At 41.9% G+C, this 23,585-nt stretch overlaps 1 protein-coding gene across 1 annotated transcript in view; it reads left to right on the top strand.

Annotated features, from left to right (window-relative positions):
• The first annotated feature begins 23,118 nt into the window (after positions 1-23,118).
• The window catches only part of LOC139691554 (nose resistant to fluoxetine protein 6-like), a 104,114-nt gene continuing 103,647 nt past the window's right edge, over positions 23,119-23,585 (top strand). The window contains exon 1 of the mRNA XM_071589427.1: positions 23,119-23,458. Coding sequence (XP_071445528.1) covers positions 23,119-23,458 — 340 coding nt within the window. The remainder of the gene's footprint in view (positions 23,459-23,585) is intronic.

Below are 23,585 nucleotides of genomic sequence, written 5' to 3'. Positions count from 1 at the left end.
GTCGTAGAGATTTTACTGTGGCGATACTGATACTGTCTCGGCATTGGCATTGTTAAGACAGTCTCAACAATACCGCGGTAGCATCGCTGCAGTATTCTTTTAGCCTGCAGTTTTTGAGGCTTCCATTCTGATGTATGGAGTGCTGCACTTGAATATTTCACCATGTGATACCATAGTGTGGGTTTAGTTACTAGTGAAAATAATCATTTACACCACGATTTGAAACTGTGTCCTAAACTAGGGAAACGGTATACTAGCCTAATTTCCAGATGCTATAGACTTATTTCTTGGATGTTTGATGTCTTCTAAAAAGTATTATAGACCATCAAATTCCATGTTAGTTACATACGAGGGTCATCCGGAAAGTAGTACCCGTTCGTGCCGCATGAAGTGCTGACGACGCGAGTAGCCGCTGGACGAGGTCAGATAGCTTCAGTGGCTTGTCTGCCTTCTCTGAGCCAAGTTGCGTGACGCTAGCATTGCCTGTGTTGTTTCTGTGATTGTTTACAATGTTTAAAAAAATTGAGAACGCCGCCAGTTGTGAAGTGAGGGCAGTGATTAAATTCCTCAATGCAAGAAACGTTCGCCCATGTGATATTCATCGCCAATTAAAGGAGATGTATGGAGACAATGTAATGGACGAGTCGTCTGTTCGGCGGTGGTGTCGCAACTTCAACATGGGGAGGGGGAACACACACGACGATGAGCGTTCGGAGAGACCGTCTGTCATTACAGACCAACTGGTGAGCTCAGTTGACGAATTCGTGAGGAACGATCGGCGCGTCACAATTGATGACATCTGTGAGCATTTTCCCAATGTTTCTCGAACAATTGTTCATGAAATTGTTAAACACCATCTGCATTATGCAAAAATTTGTGCAAGATGGGTCCCTCGCGTATCTCAATGAGCTGGCGGCGAAGGACTATGCAGCAGGAATACAGAAACTTGTCACACGTTATGACAAATGCCTTAATTTGCTTGGAGATTATGTTGAGAAGTAGTTTAAAGTATCCTCTTTCAAATAAAATTTTTTATGTTTGTTAATATTTACTTTTGTGTCTTTATTTCACGAACGGGTACTACTTTCCGGATGACCCTCGTACAAGTATTCAAGTCAGTTACGGGAAATTGAATACTGGCAAATGTGCACACCATAATCCAGAAGAGCAGCAGATTATCGAATACGTATCCCAGTATTGTGTGAATTCATATTAGTTACAGATGAAAGAAGACGCTTAGCTTTTTCACGTTAAGTAGTTTTAATACGACCTAGATTTTGTTACAACGTAACATCTTCATGTCCTTAATTCTTCTTACATCATGAAGGATTTCCACCACGTTACACCAACAATTGTGTTATTTAATAGTTACAGGTCATTTTTAATCTAATTACGAAGGAAATACTTTTTTACCTTTAGATATGTTTACATTTTAATAAAGTATATGGTTTCATTTCGTTCACGCTTCCATGTTTTCTCAATAAATTCGAAATTATCATTCTAAGATATATTTAGGATACATGATTTCATGACTTAGTGTGGATGAAGATATTTTACTGCATTTTCGAAAATAGAATTACCTAAGTTTTTTGTCTAAACCGATTATGCTATACACTACTTCAGAACTGTCGTCTGAAATTTTTCCACCCGAGGGGATGAAAAATTGATTTTGATATCATTTAAATACATCGGGGAAATTACTTTTTATTGAAATTTTCGTGAGCACAATTTAAGGGTTCAATTAGCTCAACCGTGCAATGAGTACATACCCCCTAAAAATAACGAGATAGAAAATAATAACAAGCTAACACTTGGTCGAAAAACGTGTTAACAATGAAAAGAGAAATTCTCATCCGAAACGAAGAAAACTTCATAGTTGTCATTGATACTTCCATGCACTCCTGGTCGGAAATCAATTAGTCAAACATAAACTTCCACTTTCGTCCTTAACTCAAAAGAAACTTTCTTGCAACGGGATTTTTAAGTGCACTTTCGGATTCTCCGCTTCAGTGCATAGGCCGAGAATAAATCATTTTAGACTTTGCGCCGCAGTGCGAGCTTATCGGTTATCTATTTCTTTAATATTCGAAGGAGACAGTAAAAGTGGATGCAGAGAGATGTTGACGGAATATTGAATGTTGAAGTTGGAGAAGAGCGGAAAAATTTTGGGAGAGCGAAGTAGAGGAAGGGAAAGAATTTTTGATGAATTTGAGGGGGAAAGTATGTATAGCTGATAAATGGTCGATTGCAATGACGTAAGGGGGTTTGGTAGTCGAGTGAGAAGATCGTGGGGCTACTGATCGGAGGGCCTGTGTTCACTATCCCGGTAATTCTCAACTTCATCCAAGTTGCGTATGATTTATCGGGTATACCAGATCTTCCTGCAAAATTACGAGCGGCACAGGGAAAGGAACTGACTACCCTACAATTGAAGTTTACACATGATGTACAGGGTTCGTCCGGAAAATAAGTGTACTGAGCTCAGGAAAAAAAATTTATTACACTTTTACATATCTTAAGCTAATATTCCTCCAAATAGGACCCTTGTGATTCGATACACTTGTTCCAGCGGCGTTCCCATTCCTGGAACGCTCCCGCGAAGGCATCATCGGGAACCTCTCGAAGACCCGTCGTCGACCTCTTCTCTGCCCTCCACGAACATCTTGTGCCACCGAAAGATCATGTTTCTGGACATGGCTGACTCCCCGTAAGCCTGGTTAATCATACCGACAGTTTCGGTAGACGATTTCCCAAGCTTTACCGCAAATTTGATGGAATAACGCTGCTCCAAAAACTTCGGCATCGCATTCCGTGACGTGGGTCGAGCGTGGAGGTTCGCGTTAACAGAGCTCCTCACTACACCACAGCTCAGAGCCGACTGCCTTTTTCAGCGTCGCTTGCCAACATACCCCCCTCCAATCGCAGCCCGTCAGAGCGGTGCTGGGCGCGCCTGGAGCGGCGCACCGAGCCCAGGAGTCAGTACACTTATTTTCCGGACGAACCCTGTATAAGGCCTAGAACATATTAAGTGAGCTCTACCCTCGCTTATCAAATCAACTTTGACTGCTCCGGTACCGTCATTTTGGAGGTTAGGGTATACTGTGTTGGGTTGGGTTTACAAGTGCTTAGTCGCATCAGGAACCTATCATAAAGGGTGAACCCTCGCTAAAAAGAATTCCTTGGCATTATGGACATGGACCATTATCACTTCGAATAAAATTTCACATTTTAAAAATATGTGCATGTGAAAATATTCTAGGGCTCATTTCTTTCGGGTAAAAATGATTTCCAATCGTGCCCCTGGTTAATCTGGTGGATGAAGTATCACCCGCAAAACCAGTAGTCGCACCTTCAAACACCATCCTTCAAGACCTTTGCGTAAAGACGCGAAAGAGTTGAGTGACACTTGAAAGAAATTCACTTGATGAAATGTTCGAGATTTCATCCAACCAATAAAACAAAAGTCTCTCACATAAGGACATATGGGAGAGGAGATGCGAAACCACGACCTTCGCGTTATTAGGTCGTGGGGTTACCGACCTGAGCGTCCCATTTGGCTGTTTGCGTAGATAAGATTTTTTTTCGATGTTGCCGGAGTACCTTAAACAATGTTGATATGTTTCAATGTTTTACTGAGGTATTAACACGATAATGAATGACGACGAATATCCAGTCAATCGAGTCAGTCGTTAAACAGCTTTATCACCGGTTTATCGAGTCAGGAAATGGAGTGGGATTTCGTACATCGCCCTGACGTGGGCATTTTGCAATCACGCAAATGTGTCCCCTAGTAACCGAAAAACATGAGTAAAGGGGTTAATTGAAACCTTTCTTGCGATATTAAGTGAACAAGGAGAGACGATCGGAGAGATTAGAGTACACAATTATTAAATATTCTGATTTTTCAAAAGAGGCATATTGAGTGAAGGAAAACGGCTGAAAAAACTTGAGCCGAATTTTGGTGCACATCCCCCGTTACTCCATTCTCTGTAGTCATGGATGCACGCACTGTGAATTATGAGCGGAAGTAGGTAGGTACTTGGAGTGTTTTTTTTCAATGCCCTCTCACGAAACATATATCCATTTCCAAAGCGTGAGGCAAACGACCATATGCAAGTAAAGGAGAAAGGAAAGGCGGGAATGGAAACCGTCCATTGGATTACGCCACTCTTCGCGCGGGATATATACCTTGAGATTCCCTTTAGAGTTCAACGTCCCACCTAGGGCAGTAACCAGCTATCTATACTCCAGCGGAAAGGTTTACGGAGCCCTTCACCGTTAAATAACTCTATAGAACGCACATTTAAGAACATTACCACTGAATATCGTACATTCTACATGACACGCTCCAAGTCATTTCTCGTTGGTATGGCGGGGAGTGTTTCTAACACCAGGCAAGCAACATCAATAAATTAATATTAAATAAAAACTTTTCTCAACCGTAAGTTGCCAATGAAAACACACAGAATATAACATTTCATGGAGTTAATCTCAGCAGAGTTAGATGGCTAAACAAGGACATAGTTTTATAAACACTCCTGACGAGCTGCTGGTAACTAGAATGACATTAAAATAAGGTTTTGATAGAACAATGACAATTGACTATACTAAAGCCTCCTTTGAATTAAAACAAATACATAATAAATTCGCGGAAAAAATAACGTCTTAAATATATGATTTGAATGAAAGTAATTCACAAACTATTCCACATGCGTTGAAATTACGCGGGAACGTTACCGATATCAATTTAAAATCCTTTCATTGCGTGCGTCTCCTTTCTATTTTCCCCGAGGGTTTGGCCGCCTCGATCACACTGTTCCACTTAACAGCACTGCCACCTTCTCCACCACCAACCTCCCACCCTCCCAGCCAATTGGAAAGTGAATATTAACTTCATGAGCTCTGCCCACAATACCCGGCACCTACAGGCGTCTCACCTACGCCACTCACCCGGAGCCGACCGATCCTTGACCTTGACATCTGTAACAGTGAGCCGTTCACCCAGATACCACACGATTTCGTTCGTTCATTACTCTTTAGAAGTGACATTCTCCATTTAATACCGCACCTACACCATCCCCAGTACTGACCGCAGAGATGATCCAGATGATATGGTTGAAGTGGTAGTATCTCAAAATACACATTTAATTCAGTCACACCGAACCATACACTAGGGAATAACCTCCGGTCAGATGGTTTTTCTATTCAATGTAGGAGCAAATGATTGATTTCATAATACACGCACAGAATTTTTTTTTTTAAATCCCAAGTCAGCAGGTTGGCTTCCGTCCATATATTACATAATGACATAGGGGATACCTGGGGCCAACCTAGTGGAGATATATTACTCAATAAACTACAAAACTAACAGTAACTTAATTACACCACATTAGTTCTGAATATCTCTTGTCTCTAGGGAAAGGGATCGAGATGGTGCGGGGGCTAACGTACTGGCTTCCCACCCTGAGGGCGCGGGTTCAAATCCCGGCGGTGTTGAATATTTTTCAGAGGTATCTCGATCCCTACTTGAGGTGCTTTGTGGAGGGCACTTTGAGTGAGTACGCCGTCCGTCGGATGGGACGTTAAGCTGCGGACCCCTTGGCGCCTTTCGTAAAGAGTAGGCTAATGCCGACGCCGGGTTTCTCTCCACCCTTCATCCTTTCCTGTCCATCCCCTATGGCGCAAATGACCTTAGCTGTCGGTCGCCTCCCCTAAAAACTACTACTCTAGGGAAAAAAAGGGTCTATAACAGGGTGGTTGAGGTCTCTGAACCAGTGCAATCCGGTTCCATCAGATGGGACAACGGTAGCATTATTATCGCTGTTCAACCAAACGCTCAATCGCGCCGTGCTACAAAGTCGAAAAACACACTTCACGCGGAGGCACTTCTTTCCGCTCAGACTACTCAGAGCAAACTGGCAACCGGCTGCGTTGCAGGGGCAGACCCCCCACTATATTTCCCGACCAGCTTTATCGCGCTGCCTTGGATAGTCGCGTCACAATAAAATCATGCGCATTAATTTTATTATGAACCGTGTATATAGTAATAAATACCACTTAATATAATAATCAATAGCAAATCATATTTCTCATAAGACATACTACTTGTTAGTTATGATGTCCATTTTTCCGAAAACAGTTAGTGACAGAAACAGCCTCAACCTACATCACCAAGGAAATAAAAATAGACTTAAAAACTTTAATCGTTCGTATGCTGCCTCAAGGGTAATTGAGGAGACCTATTCCATAAAAATATTGAGAAATTACTTCACATAGTAACTTGAAAGTAGAGTAAGCATTGCGCATGAGAGAGATTAAGGTAATATATTTCCCATGGTAGAGTGGCTACTAAAATATGAAGAGAAATAAAACTGAAAATGCAGTTAAAAAATATGGACGTATGTAATACGAGGAGGCTTGAAGAATGGATATAAAGGCAATAAAATTTCTCAAACATATGCACTTGAACTTTAACATTTGTACGACATTTGACTAATGCACGCACCAGGCTTTCGAAAAATGACAAAATAAGATAAATAAAATATCGGGCAATGTTTTTATATTATAAAGTCCATGCAATGGTATAAAAAGCCGAAGATATTGCATTAACAGTTAAGTTTACAGTAGCGATATAATCAAGGGATTTCGCAGATAATCGTGAGAATCAGAGGCCATTATTGTAAATTTTTTAGTGACCTCAAATACATTTAAATGTAAATGAAAGAATAATCACTGTGAGGTATTTGTTGTACATTTTCATTTATACCCGGTATAGTGAAAGGCAGCCATTAGACACTGGTGGAGAAGACCAAATGGCCACGGTATTGGCCGCAGTACTGCGATGTGGAAGGCAACGGGAAACCACCACATTATTCTCCCTAGAAAATGCAGCCTTGTCTTGCATTCAAATACAATAGTAGAAAGGAAAAGATATGTGTGCTGCAGTAAACCAACCCTATGATTGAAATACTGAAAAAACTGGAAACAATTTGATGAGATCTTCCCAATTATTTTGTATTCCCGGGAGATGCCAGAAAAATATGTTTCACCACTTCCAAATTGGACATGTACATTTAAGTGTGGCTCAGAAGAATCTTTAAATGCTTAAATTAGGTGAGTGATGATGCCAAATGTGTTTTCTGGATTGCTAGTGTGCACTTTTATAGGAAGCAAGTAATTTATTCCAGTTTTTACCTATTATTGCAATAAAATACTATTATATATTAAGTCCCGTATGGAGAAACGACACTATGTAAATTGGGCGCAGTGATCATACCAGAATTCTAATGTTGTTTGTCTCTGTATGTTCGTCTACAGAGACAGCACTACCAATGGTCTTCACGAAGTGGGAGAGGTGGTTTTGTTAATACATTTATTTTCCTTTTTCGTGTGGCTATCAGTACATTTTCCTCGATTAAATACGGGAACCGGTTGAGCTGAGCGGGATTACTGAACTACGATTGATACTTGAGTTTTTGCAGCCAAAACAAGAGGCCGTTGAGGTTTACTGCATGTCGAAGAGACTATGAACTAAAGTGATATCTAATAACCTGTTGAGTTTAAAGTGGACTGAAACCTCATGAAGAAATAGGATTTAAGAAGGGCAGTCGAGATAAAGACATGGAAGGGTGGTGACATGAAATTATTCGTTCGTGGACTTACGTTAGCAATAGACCTAAAGACGGCAATTTTTTTATTTTTGTCTTGGTTTTTAGCAGGAAAGATGGCATTTTACTCTGTACACCTGATTGTGTAAGAAATATAATGTATTTACCAACTGGATCGAAATAAATACGAGTATTCTCCTGATTTTATCCGTTATCCAATGTTCTCTTCATTAAAGCGCTCTGAAAAGTAGTTACGTGTATCAGGACAAAATGAAAGGAAAGAGGAAAAGGAAAAACAAGTGGTAATTACTTGTCGAAAAATAAGAATCAATGTTTCTTCGGACTGAACGAGTAATTAGAGGTGACATTTTCTATCAATTTGACTTTGAATCGTAAAAAAGCTGAAATTCAAGTCTGGGTCATTACTGTGCCATGGGTATTGGTATGCGAAAAGAGAGCATTAGAAGTCAGCGAAGTGAAATTTGTTTTCACATCTCCCAATTGCGTAGGAATTTTCATATTTCTACAAATAATTTTAAAATTAAAGTCGATAAAATAGAACCAGAGGCAGCGTGTTTATCTTAGTCGCTGGTTCGAGTCCCGTGACCGGCGGAAATTTTCCGGCTTAGAGAAATGTTTTATGGTTTTTCGAAACGAGGCAACCACACATTGACAGAAAAAACACAATAATGGTATCTTGGAATAAGGCAACGAGAAAAATAGACCCCTGAACCCATGGTGAAAAGCAGCGGTTTCACCATTAGGCACTGGTGGCGCATACCAAGTGGGTCGGCCCGGCATCAACTTCCACAGCGGCGGGCGAGAGTGAAGTTCACGGTAGTAGCCGCGGTACTCCGATGTGGAAGGCAACGGAAAACCACCGCATTATTCTCCTTAGAATATGCAGCCTTGCCTTGCATTCAAATAGAGTAGAATGGAAAGATATCTTGACATATTACTAGTATGTGCCATTGATACTCATGAATCCGAATGAATACACGGTGTGATCACAAAAAGACCAGACTGATTGTATTCTGCGCAAACCATTCAACGGACCGAAAAAAGACAGTGCGCCATGTAGCGACACATCTGACGACTAAAACGAGAGGTGTTGCGTTTGTTTAAGCCCAGTCGTTACGCAGTAGCAACAGTACGTGTTATAATCTGTTCGTCGCCGCGTGCAACGGCAGCGATGAAGGAGCTAGAGGAACAGCGTGTATGCGTGAAGTTTTATTTCAAACTTGGTAAATGTGCTACAGAGACATTTGGAATGATTTATCGAGCCCTTGTAAATGAAGATTTGAGTCGAAGCCAGTGTTTTGAGTGGTACAGTCGTTTTAAATCGGGCAAAACCTCGACATATGAAGATTCGCGAACGGGGCGGCCTTCCACTTTGACAGACCCCAACCATGTCAAATTGGTGAACGATTTAGTCGCGGGAAAATCGCCGTTTAACCCTTAGTGCGATAGCCGAGGAAGTGAACATTAGTTTTGCATCCTGTCGGACAATTTTGACGGACATTTTGGGCATGACGCGCGTCGAATCATAATTCGTCCCGCGGGTGCTGACTGATGAACAGAGACAGATACGTGTGGGCGTTTGTCAGGAACTCCTGAATGGGGCCAATGCCGACCCAGAGTTTCTTAAAACCATCGTAACCGGTGATGATACCTGGATTTACGTTTATGATGTTGAGACAAAGGCGCAGTATTCTCAGTGGAAAGGTCCTCATTCTCCGCGACCAAAGAAAGTTCGCATGTCCCGGTCCAACGTGAAGGTCATGCTGGTGTGTTTCTTCGATTGGCAAAGGCTGATTCATTACGAATGCGTGCCTCAAAGTCAAACCGCCAACAAAGATTTCTACTTCAAGGTTATGAAGAGGCTGAGGGTCGCAGCGAGCCGAAAGAGGCCGGACATGTGGAGAAACAATGCATGGCGTTTCCACCACGATAACGAGCCGGCTCACACGGCGCTGATCTTGACAGAGTTTTTCGACAGAACCGGAACTTCCGTGATCCCGCAGCCACCCTTACCTTCCAGACGTGGCTTCATCAGACATTTTTTGTTTCCAAAGTTAAAATCCACCTTGAAAGGGCGGCGATTTGACTCTATTGCGGACATTAAAATTTATTGTACGGCGGACCTGAAGAGGATCCCTAAGGCGGCTGACCAGGCAGGGTTTGAGAGAGAGGAAGAAGCGTTGGCAAAGGTGTGTCGTCACCCAAGGCATGTACTTTGAGGGCGACAAGTTCGATTAAGCTGTATCCGTCGAAATAAACAAGTCATTAATTCAGTCCTGTCTTATTTTGGTCACACCTTGTATGTATTTTCTGTATCTTTTCTTAAATATGCTTGTATTTACATTGTTTGGGAAAAGCTCGAATATGTAGTTCTGCAGGCACATAGACTGCTCCATCAATGATTGTTTTGCTGGGAACTTAAGTTTTCTGACATTAGTTTTTTGCACCTAGTATTTCACCTTGAACAAGATACTTCGAAAAAGTTTTCTACGCCCATTTTCTTTGAATTTCATGTCAATTTTTTTTAGAATAAGAAACAATGTAACTCCGGGTTCTGAAAATTTGAGTTTACGAAAAAGTCCCAGGTATACACAAAAACGATAAAAATTTTCACCTTACTTTCAGGTTATATCAATTATTAAAGTAATTTTACTACAGAAAAGCCTTCTTCATTTTTGCACGATTACCCTTCGCAAATCATCGGCGAAATCTACCTTTCCCACTTTTACGAGCGCTACTACAGGGACACACCGTGCTGTAATGAGGTGACAGAATTATATTCCACGCAAGTTTTGAACCCATTTAATAGCAGCTCAACTTGCGCATGAGATTGTTCCGTGGATTATCACCATTTTTTCAGGCGGTTCAACGTACGTTTTGGAAAAGTGGGAAAATGGACCAACATAATGTGTCTACATAGAGGTTGTATTACGAACCTTATGTATCTACATACAGATGGTTTACCTTTTGACTTTAAGTGTTTGAATTGGAATCAGACCCAGTGGATGTCATATTACGAGGTGAGAGTGCAACGTTTAGCTAATTTTAATGGATCATGAAGGAGCCCACACGATTATAATTACGTATGCTCACTCAAAATCAGAGTTTATAATTGAAAAGGATACAATAATATACTGGTAAAAAAATTGCATGCATGTGTAAAGCCTAGTTTAGAGTAGTCCGGTATAGAAATAAATGATACTTACAGATGCCAAATATTAAACTCGAACTGATTCTAACCGCAAAACCAGCTTTTAGTAAAAGCAAAGATCTTAGTCTTGTCCTAGATATTGGTCTTGGAAACAAAGCTTGCTTGGTCTTGGTACTCTGGTTCCCACTTGTAACAACATTGGCATCGATTTTTCATTGTTATGATTCCTGAATTTCCGAGGAAAGGATGAATATGTATATCTAACTCCACTGGAGTCTACAGGAGTCCTGTATATATCCCTTATCTTATCTTTGTTGTCTAACCTATCCGAACGGTGTGGGGCCATAATAATTCCCTTGGAATCATAGTTAAATTAATCATGCCTAGTTATTTTATAGATCCTACTTTCGTTAGTTTGCTGTCAATAATGTTATAAGCAGTTTATGGAATGCAATTTCGTTTCCAGTAGCTCATTATACACATTTTTAAAGATTAAATTCTAATTGCCATTCCTTGCACCATTCTTGAACATCCTTAATGTCATTTGCCGATGCGTCTCTATCGGACTGACTGCCACTATTCCTATCAGCTACTGCGTAATCAGCAAACAGGTGAATCTTACTCTTGAATGTGCTACCTAAGCCATTAGTATCTAATATGAATGAAAGTGGGTCTATGACAATTCCCTCTGGGACACTCGAAGTTTCGTCAACTGCAGTACAAACCGTACCATCACCAACGACCCATTGTGCGCGAATATTTAAGAATTCCCGGATCCAGCATATAAAATTACGGTCTATAAGATTCTTTAACTTTGTATTTAGCATCTAATGAGGCACCATGCCGAAAGCCTTTTGAAAATCCAAATATCAGCCTAAGCGCTATTTACACTGGATATAAAATATGGATAAACGAGCTAGTCATGTCTCACAAGATGCATCCTTTCGAAATCCATGCTGATAATTTATCATTAACTTCCGGCTGTCGATATGTCCCATATTAGATGTTACGATGTATTCTAGAATCTCATATGAAATTGATGACAGAGAGAACGATCTGTAATAACTGAGTTCTTCCCTATCACCACTCTTAATTATATCCGTAATATTAGTTACTTTCTAATCCTTGGGTAACTTAGTTTCTGCCAAAGATTTTTTTTAAATGTTTTTTTAAGTGGGGCTAATTCCGACGCCAATGTCTTGCTAACACGAACAGGAATTTCATCGGGCACGGGAGAATTGTTGGCTTCGAGTTTTTCCAACTGAAATAGTTTTCTACGATAAGTGACATTAATTACATTAATCCCATACTGGTATTAAAACTGATACATCACATCAGTTTCTTGCTGACTGGGATTAAATCCAGTTTTGAATAAGGAGTTAAGTAAATTAGAATTTCCTTAGTTGAAAGTTATTTTTTGTCTTTTCCCGTATTCTAGGGAGTGTACCAGAATCAAGAGAAGATTAATGAGAATTATGCTCACGCAATTGTCTACATCTCTCTCGAGGGAGCTAAAGTGTAACAAATGTATTGCTGGATGGTAAGCTAGGAGGTTAAACTTCTCAAGAGTTCAATAAATAATATATGTATACTCAATTAAATTATTTATTCAATGTTCATAAAATTTTTGTTCATAAAAAATTATGTTCTGCTAAAACATATCATTTAGCAGTCAAAACTGTCAGTCCAACATTACTTTAAAATAATTAATTAATCCAAATTGTCTTCCAAACTGAGAACACTTCGGCGTCAAGGGTTTGTAGACTTTCCAGTTTTTGCTAGATAACGTCAAAAATGATTTTATTTTTCCATCCAGAAATATATGGCTCTGAAATATACAGCAATGGTCCAATTTCATGCTGAAAATATTATTTTTCAACAATAATATCATAGGTTTTGGGAAAACGTTGCCAGAAAAAATGCTTTCGAAATACATATTCATGACGAAGATTTGTAAAATTTGAAACAAATGTAGACCTCCATGCTATAGAATACCAGAATAGGTCGCCAAGTAATTTTTAAATAAATCTATCACCACAAGTGCAAATAAAGATTGAAGTAACGAGAGGATTTCGGCAGTCGGCCACTTCCGTAAAGAAACTTAGGGTTGCTGGGAAGATTTCCGTAGAAAATATGAGATTACCCTTAGTTTTACATAATTTTGGAGACTAGCTGTGTGCATTTTCCTTATATTTACGCAATAAGTAACCTTTATTAACGTAAACCTTTGGAAATTCCGTATAATTCTTTAGGATTCCATACGTTCTTCGGAAAGGTTTGTGCGGAAATTTTCGAGCAGGGTCGGTAGCAAAGGACAGAGTGTTTACGGGTTACGAAGTAATAGGGCAAGAATCGCCCTTCTTTTGTCTCTTACTGTCGACAGCTGTTAATCTTCAATTCCATCCCCATTCATGTAATTCATCGGCCACCCTGTCGCATCTCGTCCCACTTCCGGTTTTACTCTTTCTGTTACGCGGTCTCTTTCCTCCTGATAACCTCTCGCGGAGTGTAATTTCCTGCAAAATGGCTTGCCTATCCATTCTCTCACTCGCAAGACCAGCAAACCTCTACAACCTTGAAACCTCAGCGTTTCCGACTCAGGCGGGAATCTTGGGCAGGCTTGGGTGAAAGTAATTTTCATTCGCTTTTTCTCCTCTCAAGGAGTGAGGTCGGACCGCAAGTACCGCAAAGCACCCAGGAAAAGTGAGAGGATCGTCTCAGCAAAACGGTGAGTTTCCATAGCCGAGGACCAAGTCTCGTGAAAATGGAAGTGCCAAATTGATTGCGTGAAACTACTTAGGATGCCCCTAGGTCCCACCACCACCCAGGCTACTTTTACATATACTAAGCTAATATCCTCTAGGCATAATTCTAGTGTCACGAACTATGGTCAACTTCGCCGCCAGGTCTACTTCAACAGTCTTATACAAGGTGCGTTCCGAGAGTAATGCTATATTTTTTTAAAAGTAATTTATTGAACAGATTTGCACAAACACTTAAAATTCTTCCAAGTACTGTCTTTGGGCCTCTTCACATTTTTTCCAGCGACTCAGCCATGACCGGTACGCAACCTTGAAGGCGTCTTCGGGGACCTCTCATAAGGTCTTCGTCACGGCTGATTGGATCTCTCCTATGGACGAAAAACGGGTTCCTTTCAGGGCTGCCTTTATCAGAGGGAACAAAAGGAAGTCTGCTGGGGCGACGTCAGGGCTATCGAATGGTGGGGCAGCCGTGGTACCTGGTATTTGGCCAGGAGCTCGCGAACTCGTTGCGCGCTGTGGCAAGGCGCGTTGTCGTGATGGAGTTGCCAGGTAGTGGAGATGTCTTTTCTCGTCATCATGACCTTTTTTCTTGAGTCTTTCCAGCACATTCATGTAGTAAGCTGCATTAACTGTCTGTCCTTGAGGAACAAACTCCTTATGGACCACTCCTTTACTGTCGAAAAAGACAAGGGGCATTGAGTTGTCACTTTTGATTTGCTCATTCTTGCCTTTTTGGGCTTTGGGGACTGGTTGGTGTGCCACTCAGAGCTGTGAAATTCTGCTTCCGAGTTGTATTGAAAAACATAGGTTTCATCACCAGTGATGATGCTGTCCAAATAATCAGGTTCATTTTCAATACGTTGCAAAAGTTCAATTGAAATTTCCGCTCGATTGGTCGGTGCTCAGAGTTATACAATAACTGACGTCCAGCCGCTTCCACATATTGGAGAGTACTTAAATTGGTTTTTCGATAAAGCATAGCGTCCACGCATACTCCAAATGGTTTGATCCCACTATAATTGATAGGAGGAGCGCGGGAAATTCAATCGCATTACTTTTGGAACGAACCCTGTATATCATCCCACACAGTGCCACAAAATATACTTTTGATGAACTAAGAAAGTACATAGATACGATTAATATTTTTACAGTTAAAACTGGATGATTTTTGAGTAAATAATTCAGATTTGCATTTGGATCAAACAAATTAATGCATAGTAGAGGAATTAGAAAAAAATTTGTAAATTTGATCAAACTTGTTTGTGGCACGACCGTTTTAATCACATCTACGAGGGTCATCCGGAAAGTAGTACCCGTTCGTGCCGCATGAAGTGCTGACGACGCGAGTAGCCGCTGGACGAGGTCAGATAGCTTCAGTGGCTTGTCTGCCTTCTCTGAGCCAAGTTGCGTGACGCTAGCATTGCCTGTGTTGTTTCTGTGATTGTTTACAATGTTTAAAAAAATTGAGAACGCCGCCAGTTGTGAAGTGAGGGCAGTGATTAAATTCCTCAATGCAAGAAACGTTCGCCCATGTGATATTCATCGCCAATTAAAGGAGGTGTATGGAGACAATGTAATGGACGAGTCGTCTGTTCGGCGGTGGTGTCGCAACTTCAACATGGGGAGGGGGAACACACACGACGATGAGCGTTCGGAGAGACCGTCTGTCATTACAGACCAACTGGTGAGCTCAGTTGACGAATTCGTGAGGAACGATCGGCGCGTCACAATTGATGACATCTGTGAGCATTTTCCCAATGTTTCTCGAACAATTGTTCATGAAATTGTTAAACACCATCTGCATTATGCAAAAATTTGTGCAAGATGGGTCCCTCGCGTATCTCAATGAGCTGGCGGCGAAGGACTATGCAGCAGGAATACAGAAACTTGTCACACGTTATGACAAATGCCTTAATTTGCTTGGAGATTATGTTGAGAAGTAGTTTAAAGTATCCTCTTTCAAATAAAATTTTTTATGTTTGTTAATATTTACTTTTGTGTCTTTATTTCACGAACGGGTACTACTTTCCGGATGACCCTCGTAAATTTACATCGACACCTACACTCCACTATCCACCAACAAAGTACATAGCAGCGGGTGCAAACACCATATGGAAAGGGTAAGGGATGAGGGAGAGTGTTTAAGGGGTGGAGAAAGGGGGGAAAGAAAACAACAAATTGAAATCCCTGAAAATGACGTGTCTGGTGGTGCACACCTATATACAAGTTAGCGGAAAACATATTTCTAAATCAGGGTTAATTCCAGCCACTAGAGAAGTTTTTAAATGTATTAAATAGGAGTCGATAAAAGTGAACATCAACCACTGATAGAAAGACCGACGTCATGCTATGGAAGGTATTGCACAGCTGGATAGTAGCCAGGGAAAAAAAAATGAAATAAGTTACCGTCAGGCAACTTTTTTTTTAACTCTAGGTGTACGAAACAGTAATTTTTTATCCACTCAGCTACAATTTTTCAATTATTAAGCATTAAATTTCACGATGGCACTTAAAATTTTAAAGCATTACTAACCAGAAGAACATAATATATATTTTTACAAATGCATAATTTTCGATTAATTGCATAAAACCGTATGAATGTTTGCCATCCTGTCATCCAGCTGAACGTGTTATTTCTACTTAACGCCCCGATGTATTAAGTGGGTGAAACCTACAGATACTGCCACCTAATCTAAGGTATATTTCCTTGTTGACTTAATTCCAAGAATAAATTTTATAATCCTTCTGGTTGTCTTTGAAACTCTAAATGTATTACTCACTCCGATGGCTCAGAATATTCTTTTTTGGAATCGAGTCTCTTCCCTTTATTAACTTTCACTGACACATCCCTATAATCGGTATGCGTGTATCACTCGGCGAAAATTCGTAGAACACTTACACTTTCTCTCTACGCTTTCATCTAAGTTCCTGTTAAACACAGAAGTAGTATTAACTTAATATCCTCTTTTGCATGCTGATATTTGTTATTTCACGACTGAATCGCAAAATTCGTATTTCCATTGTACTCATTAATTTTTATGCAATGCCGGTTCTGGAAAACAGAACGGGAATTTTAACTGTCACTTCTGTCAGTCGTAAGACCTTCAGCGCTGAATTACTTTAGCTACATTTTAGCACATCACAACGCGACGAACGTTGATTATCTACTGCCTTTGGTATATCTGAAATATTTTTTCCCTGGTCACTTCACTCATCCTGTTCCTCATTTGGGGTCCTCGGGAGAAAGTGCTGCTAAAATAATTACATGAAATACAGCTAAAATCCCTAACAATTGTCAAACTTTGTTACGATAAGACGTCAAGTGTTACAGGCTTTTCGGAGGAATTAGGCTGGTAGTCGCATGAGGTAGGAAGAGAACAAGTGAGACTTGCACTTTAAGCAAAGTTTAGAACAAACGAGTTTATCAATGACACAGAAGGAATTCCCAGAAGAAGTCCCACACTTTCTAGGTAGGTAAGACAAGCAAGACAAGATAAGGGAGATAGACTCCACTAGAGATAGATTCAAATATTCCTTCTTTCCCCAGAAAATCAGGAATCATAATAATGATTCATTTTAGAAATTGTAAAGATATTCGATCGACAAGTAAGAGCAAAGTTAAACGCTAGGTAGACATCAGGTCTAAGATAAGGCGATAGCCAAGAAGCAGAGCGCTGGACAACTGACTAGAGGTTCCAGATTCGTATTCCGATTAAGCCCCTCCAGATACTCTCAACTCCACAAAAACTGTGTGATTTCTCAGGTACCTGATCTTCCTGGGAAACCATAACCGGCGCAGGGAAAGGAAAAGTGCATTTCACACGCCGTCGGGCTTGGTACTTGGTGAACTCTTCCATCACCTGCCAAACCAACCTTTGGGTTTATATGCGGAGTGTATGGTTTTTTTAGACATAATTAATCTCCGCAGGTACATGTGCCCACATATGTTAGTTGCTAATATATATATATATATATATATATATATATATATATATATATATATATATATATATGTGCATAGGTTAAAGTTAAAAGGGTTTTTCATGAATATATTACGTCTCTATGGGTGTGAATTGGCATGAATTTGTTTGTTTTCCATGTGTTTGCATTCTGTTTTACAAGTGGTGACGTAACACCCCCCGCCAAACGTACTTGCGGAGGCTTACAAGGCATTGTGTAGATGTAAATATGACCAGCTATTTTCTTCTGGAAATTAAGACATTGATTAATGAATAAGATAATTTAACTAATTTTATGAAGAAACTATCTCACCATCCGTGTACGTTCGATGAAGACGTGATGTGAGTCATTTCCTTTAATTAATTCCTCCACTGATCACATTTCTTTTATTGTACATTCTTCTCTTAAATTTCCTAGAATATGCAAATTTGAAGAACAAAATAGTTCAGATTCCCTTCCACGATCGTGTATTTTAAATGAATCGAAACGCCAATTTTGAATCTTCTTTGAACATTTCTGAGAGTACCTCTCATACGCAGTCAGGGGTGAGGACCATACCATGGCAGTGGGCTAATAGAATTTTCCCCTTTCTGTTTTACAATTCTCCAGGCGCTGCCTTAGTATGGCGGTGGCCTAAGTGGTTCAAATTCATTTTTTATCACACCCTCTCTGCGGGAGTGATGTCTCACGTGATCAGCTGCCATCAGCAGTGCACCACATTTTTTAAGTGCGACGTTAGAGGTGGGGATCTCAATTTGCATGACCGTAACTTAATTACTACTTTCCCCTAACTGCTATCCAGTCCTACACGACCTGCCTTTGTACTGCGGCGATCGCTCTATAAGTGGTTGATGTTCATTTTTACCGCCTCTTATTTAATATAAATGAAATCTTCTATAGTGGCAGGAATTAACCCTTATTTAGAACTAAATGCCCCACTAACATGTGTATAGGCGTGAATTACTCCAAACGTGATTTTCAGGGTTTTTAAGTGGAAGTTTGTTTCCCTTTTCCTAACCCTGTAAACGCATCTCCTCTCCTTTATGCCTTACTCTTTTCTACTGGTGCTTGAACCTCCTGCCAAAAACCTTTTCGATAGATCGCGGGGAATTTGTGCAGATATAGATAGGACGTTAAACCCTTTGATGGTAGTAGAAAGCGATTGGTCACCGTCAGTGAAAAATGAGGAGGGAAATCTAAATGGATTGACTCAAAGAGCGGCGGATTCGATAGATAGACAGTCGTCTTTATTTTGGGGCGAGCTTGAGACTATTGTGTCTCTTCTAGCCCCTCGTCACACATTTAAAAGATTAAACTTACTGATGAATTTCACAAATTATACATGAGCAGCAATAAAATGAATGCAAACGATATCTTATAACTAACATACAGCAACACAATACATAAGTTACCATTAGCTACATTGGAAAAAAATGGCAGCTCACTTAAACTTGGTCACTTGTTGTAATTGAGACATGAATATTAATTCGGTTACGGCAGGGTTCTTCTGCCAATGGATAAGTTCTTTTGATTATGGTGGATTTGAGGAAGGGCAAGGAATTGCAATGTTCAGCCGGATACGAATAAGGAATACGGAACACGGATGGGAGGAAGGAATCTGTTTGAGCGGCGTGGGAATGAAAGGAATCCAGAAGGGTTTAAGGAACGAAAACAGGAAAAGGATCGAGAAGTCGTTTATGTGACAAGGCCACCTTCGTTAGGGTAGGAAGTTAATGGGAAGAAAAGTGCGCAGACCAAAGTATTGCACGGAAGGGTAGCGGGTGCGGCGGGAATATTGGGAGCGGGGAGAAAGAGGGGTGAGTTGGGGAGAGGGGGTGGGAGAGAGGCTGACTGAGAGGAAAATGAGGGTATTTGACAAAGTATGGGTAAGCAAACGCAAGGATAAGTGGAAAAGGGGAAGGGTGAGAGTAGCAGTCTTTCGATTTTACTTCCTATCCTGACGAAGTTGACCTCGCCACTGGAACGACGTTGCGATTGGTTATTTTTTTCCTCTTTCCATTCCCCTTTTAAGCCCTAATGCGTCCCTTTTGCTCCCTCACGCCCGTCTCTCTCCCTACACGACCGTGTTGTCTTCCTTGTACCCAATTCGTTCCTAGGGGATGCCTCCCACCTCCTGTCATTCCCAAATTACGTCAACAATCCATGACGTCTTTCTTCGTCATCAGGTTTCTTCATTAGGCAGAAAAATCATCATTAGAAAGACTCAAATTATCTAAAAATGTCTGTAGTTCAATCAGTGGTCAATTTTCGTCGACTCGCCAAATCTTTTTCCTCCCCTGCTCACTCCCTTACAATCTCTACCAGTTCTCCTCTTCCCCATTATTTGAAAATAGACGAGCAGCACTTATTTGAAGACCTATGAATAACACTTATAGCTTTAATTGTCGATATTTGAGCAAGAACGCCACGATAACTTTTAAATTTGTGAAGATTTCCAACGGAGTGAGGAGTTAGTTTGGTAAAATAATGTCCAACTTATCAACGGTAATCCCGGTTGCGGTGTTGAATATTTTTCAGAGGTATCTCGATCCCTACTTGAGGTGCTTTGTGGAGGGCACTTTGAGTGAGTACGCCCCGTCCGTTGGATCGGACGTTAAACTGCGGACCCCTTGGCGCCTTTCGTAAAGAGTAGGCTAATGCCGACGCCGGGTTTCTCTCCACCCTTCATCCTTTCCTGTCCATCCCCGTATGGCGCAAATGAACTAAGCTGTCGGTCGCCTCCCCTAAAAACTACTACTACTTATCAACGGTCACAGCTATCAACGGCTATTAGCAAGTAAGTGATGAAATTACGCCGTAATCTATGTAGTAATTAGAGTTATCTATTTAGCAATATATTCCCGTATCACCAAAACGGCTCTCATAGCATTTCCGTGTGAAAACAACTTTTTCTGGACATGAGTTTGTTAATGAGCACTTATTTGCCCTATTACACAATGCTCATAGGTAAAAGTTTGTTAATAAGCATTCGTTGGTTAAATTATTAGAACATTAGGAGGTATAATACCTACTAGTTTACAGATCTCGTACCTGGTTCGGACAATCTATTTTTTTAAACGCTGCTTTACCATACCCACTCTGCCTGTACAAGTATATATCCAATATCTAGTTTTGCGGGTCAAAAACATTCTTACCAAACTATTGATGACCTCGATATAAAGGATCCTTCATAGCTCCCATTTAAAAATATTTCAGTCAGTTAAACGAGAAACAATAATAAAATTTCCCTTCGGAACGAGTTAAGTATTCAATCTAAAATCTTCCTCAGAACACCTATTCTTTCACTGTTCACATGCTTGTTTTAACTTTTTTTAAATTCTGGTCTCATTTAATGGCATCATTTTTTATGCCCTTTGTTTCACTTTTGTAATCATGATAATAGTTTTATTTTTGCGCTTCTCATGATTCAATGTAATATATCGTCTAGACATCGAGTTTTAACTTCATAATTTGTGTCCCATACGATTCATTTTACTTACAGAAAGTTCATTTCATTTCTACAGTTCAGTTCATTATGTTCTAAGTCATGTTTCCTATGTCATTATTAATCCAAAATTGGCATTTTCCCTTTAATTACTCATGATATTCCACCATATCACGTCTGAAACGTCTCTTTTTATTCACATGTCATGATCACGAAATACGTATGAAGATGGGGGGAAAGGGGATATTAAGCGCCTTAAATCGATCAGATCGGCAGTCAATCTCTAATAAAATCACTCGTACCGATCTTGCCTACCGATAGTATCCAATGTTACAAAAATCTCCTCTCTGCCAGCATTAAACACGTATGATTTTTATTTATTTAGTAAGCAGCTTACGCCACACATGCCCTCATTCTGTTGCCAATAGCTCCAACCTTTGATTATTCAATAATGCTTATTAAGACGATTTTTATTTTCCTTCATGACGATTCTTATGATAAAAAAAGTTGGTCTTTTCTCTGCATAGCTTAATCCCACCATTAGATCCGACAAGTGATACACAGGGTCCCAAATGCGATGAGGCAAAAGCTTGTGCACCTTTCTTCTTCGGAAGGTGGTATCCAAGCGACTAGACTTGGATATAGAGGTGCCCGTTGCCCACTTCCAATTCAGACATTTCTCTCCCGCTTGCCTCCCCCTTTCACCACCCCGACCCCCTCCCCAAAAAATATACATTCCCACCTTTAGTCCCCGCCACCCTTCACACCCCCCTCCACCCCGCCACGTGCCTCTTCGCACGCCCCTCAAACTCTTCCATCCCCTCTCATTCTTTCCCCCTCACACCACCCCCCACCCCTCCGACGGAGGAGAGCCAAAAACTTTTCGTTTAACTCTTACTCGATCCACCAAACTCGACATGCTTGTGGGTCACTTTCACCTCATTGGAGGCAGGAGGGGAGGGTGGGGGGAGGGGAGAGAAAGGGACTGGGGGAAGGGAAATCGGTTGAGTGTGGGGTGACGAGGAGAGGGAGAGGGAAAGGTGGGTGGGTGAGGGGGAAGTGAAAGGGGAGTGGGAGAGGAGGGGTATCGAGACGAGGGAGGGAGGGGATGGGGAAGGTGGACGGCGGTGCTGAATCGGGTAGGAGCGGGGGGATGAAGGGGTATCGGGGGTTGTTTTTAAGGGTGGGGGTGGATGGAAGAATTAAGGGGGGGTTTGTGTTGAAGAGAGGGACGAAGGGGATAGAGCAACTAAGCTTCCCAGCTCTCCTTTACCTTCCCGTATCACTCTCCCTCTCTCTCTCTCTCTCTCTGTCTCTCTCCATGTCCCTCTTCCTCCTCTCCCCCCTGTACTCCACTCACCCACCCATCCACCAACCCCAACCCTCGTTCCGAATGGCTCTTTAGTCTGCAGGCGGCGAGCAACCGGGAGAGAAGGGAAGATAGAGTCGCTCTCTGCACCTGGGGTTCCGCAGGGGCATGTACTTGGCCCTGGAAATTTTGAAAATATTTTGTCGTGGCATCTCCTTGCGTGTGCCGTTCTCCTACCCATAGTCGCGAATATTTCGTGTGTGAGGGTTTGAAGTGCTAAGAGGCCACGTGGACCAAGAGAGAGGACAATTTATATATATTTTTCCGGGGACGGATGGTTTTGCGCGGCAGCGGAACCCAGGGTGAGTATCGTCGTTGTCGATGATTAACGAGTTGGAAGGCGAATTCGCAGTTTCCTTTATCTCCCGGGGGGGTGTCTGGAAGAGGTATTGTTGTTGAGCCTTCGGGGTCGGGCGTGGGCGCCACCTCCCGAAAATATTTATTTCTGGGCGTGGGGTGTGAGAGAGTGTCGCTGTGGGGTGTCCGAGGGCGGGTGGGCCAGTGTGAGGAGAGAGAGAATTCATTTTGGGGCGGGGTGGGGTAGAGAGTGAGAGACCGAGGGAGTGGAGTGAGGTGGGCGCCGGAGGGAGAAAGAAAGGGGGCCGGAGGAGAAGAGGAGACCGCCGCGCGCGCTTTTGGAAGAGAGAGGAGGAGGTGTAGAGGGGATTTGGGCGAGTAAAAGAAACACGATCTGGCTCAGCCACCCCGAGACGGAGCCCTCAGTGTTCATATGGTTTAGCTGCGCGTGCGTCCGCTGTGAGAAATAAAAAAAACAACGAACGAGAGAGAAGCGGCTGAGGACCATGGCACCGCCGCGACCACCCCCGTTCCTCCTCTCCACCGCCCTGCTCCTCCTCGTCACCGCATCCCCGCTATCCGGGCCCGGTCTCGCCTCGTTCCCCGACGCTGATGACTCCAAGGGGAGCTCACGGCCCGTCAGGGCGACCCTCTCTGGACCTCCCCCTCGGATCGACGACAACTGGTACGGCTCGGAGAAAACGCTGGTCCCGGAGGATTACCCGATGGCGGAGTGGACTTCCAAGGTGGTACCAGCGACGGCATCCGTTAAGAACGACGCGTGCAGGATCCACAGCCGGGCATTCGTCCGGGAGTTTCGAAGGCTGACGCCGTGGGCCTTGCGCAGTGAGTCCCCAGTCCCCCCCCCCCACCACCTCGTGGTTGCCCCAAAAGAAGTGGTGTCGTCGCCGCGGAAAGCGAGGACCGTAGTTCCCACAGCTCTCTGGTGTGTAACCGGCGACGGTAAATACTT

This window comes from Hetaerina americana, unplaced genomic scaffold, assembly GCF_022747635.1.
Source record: "Hetaerina americana unplaced genomic scaffold, ioHetAmer1.1.p SCAF_38, whole genome shotgun sequence".
Lineage (NCBI taxonomy): Eukaryota > Metazoa > Arthropoda > Insecta > Odonata > Calopterygidae > Hetaerina > Hetaerina americana.
This window is presented reverse-complemented; position numbering and strand designations above follow the sequence as displayed.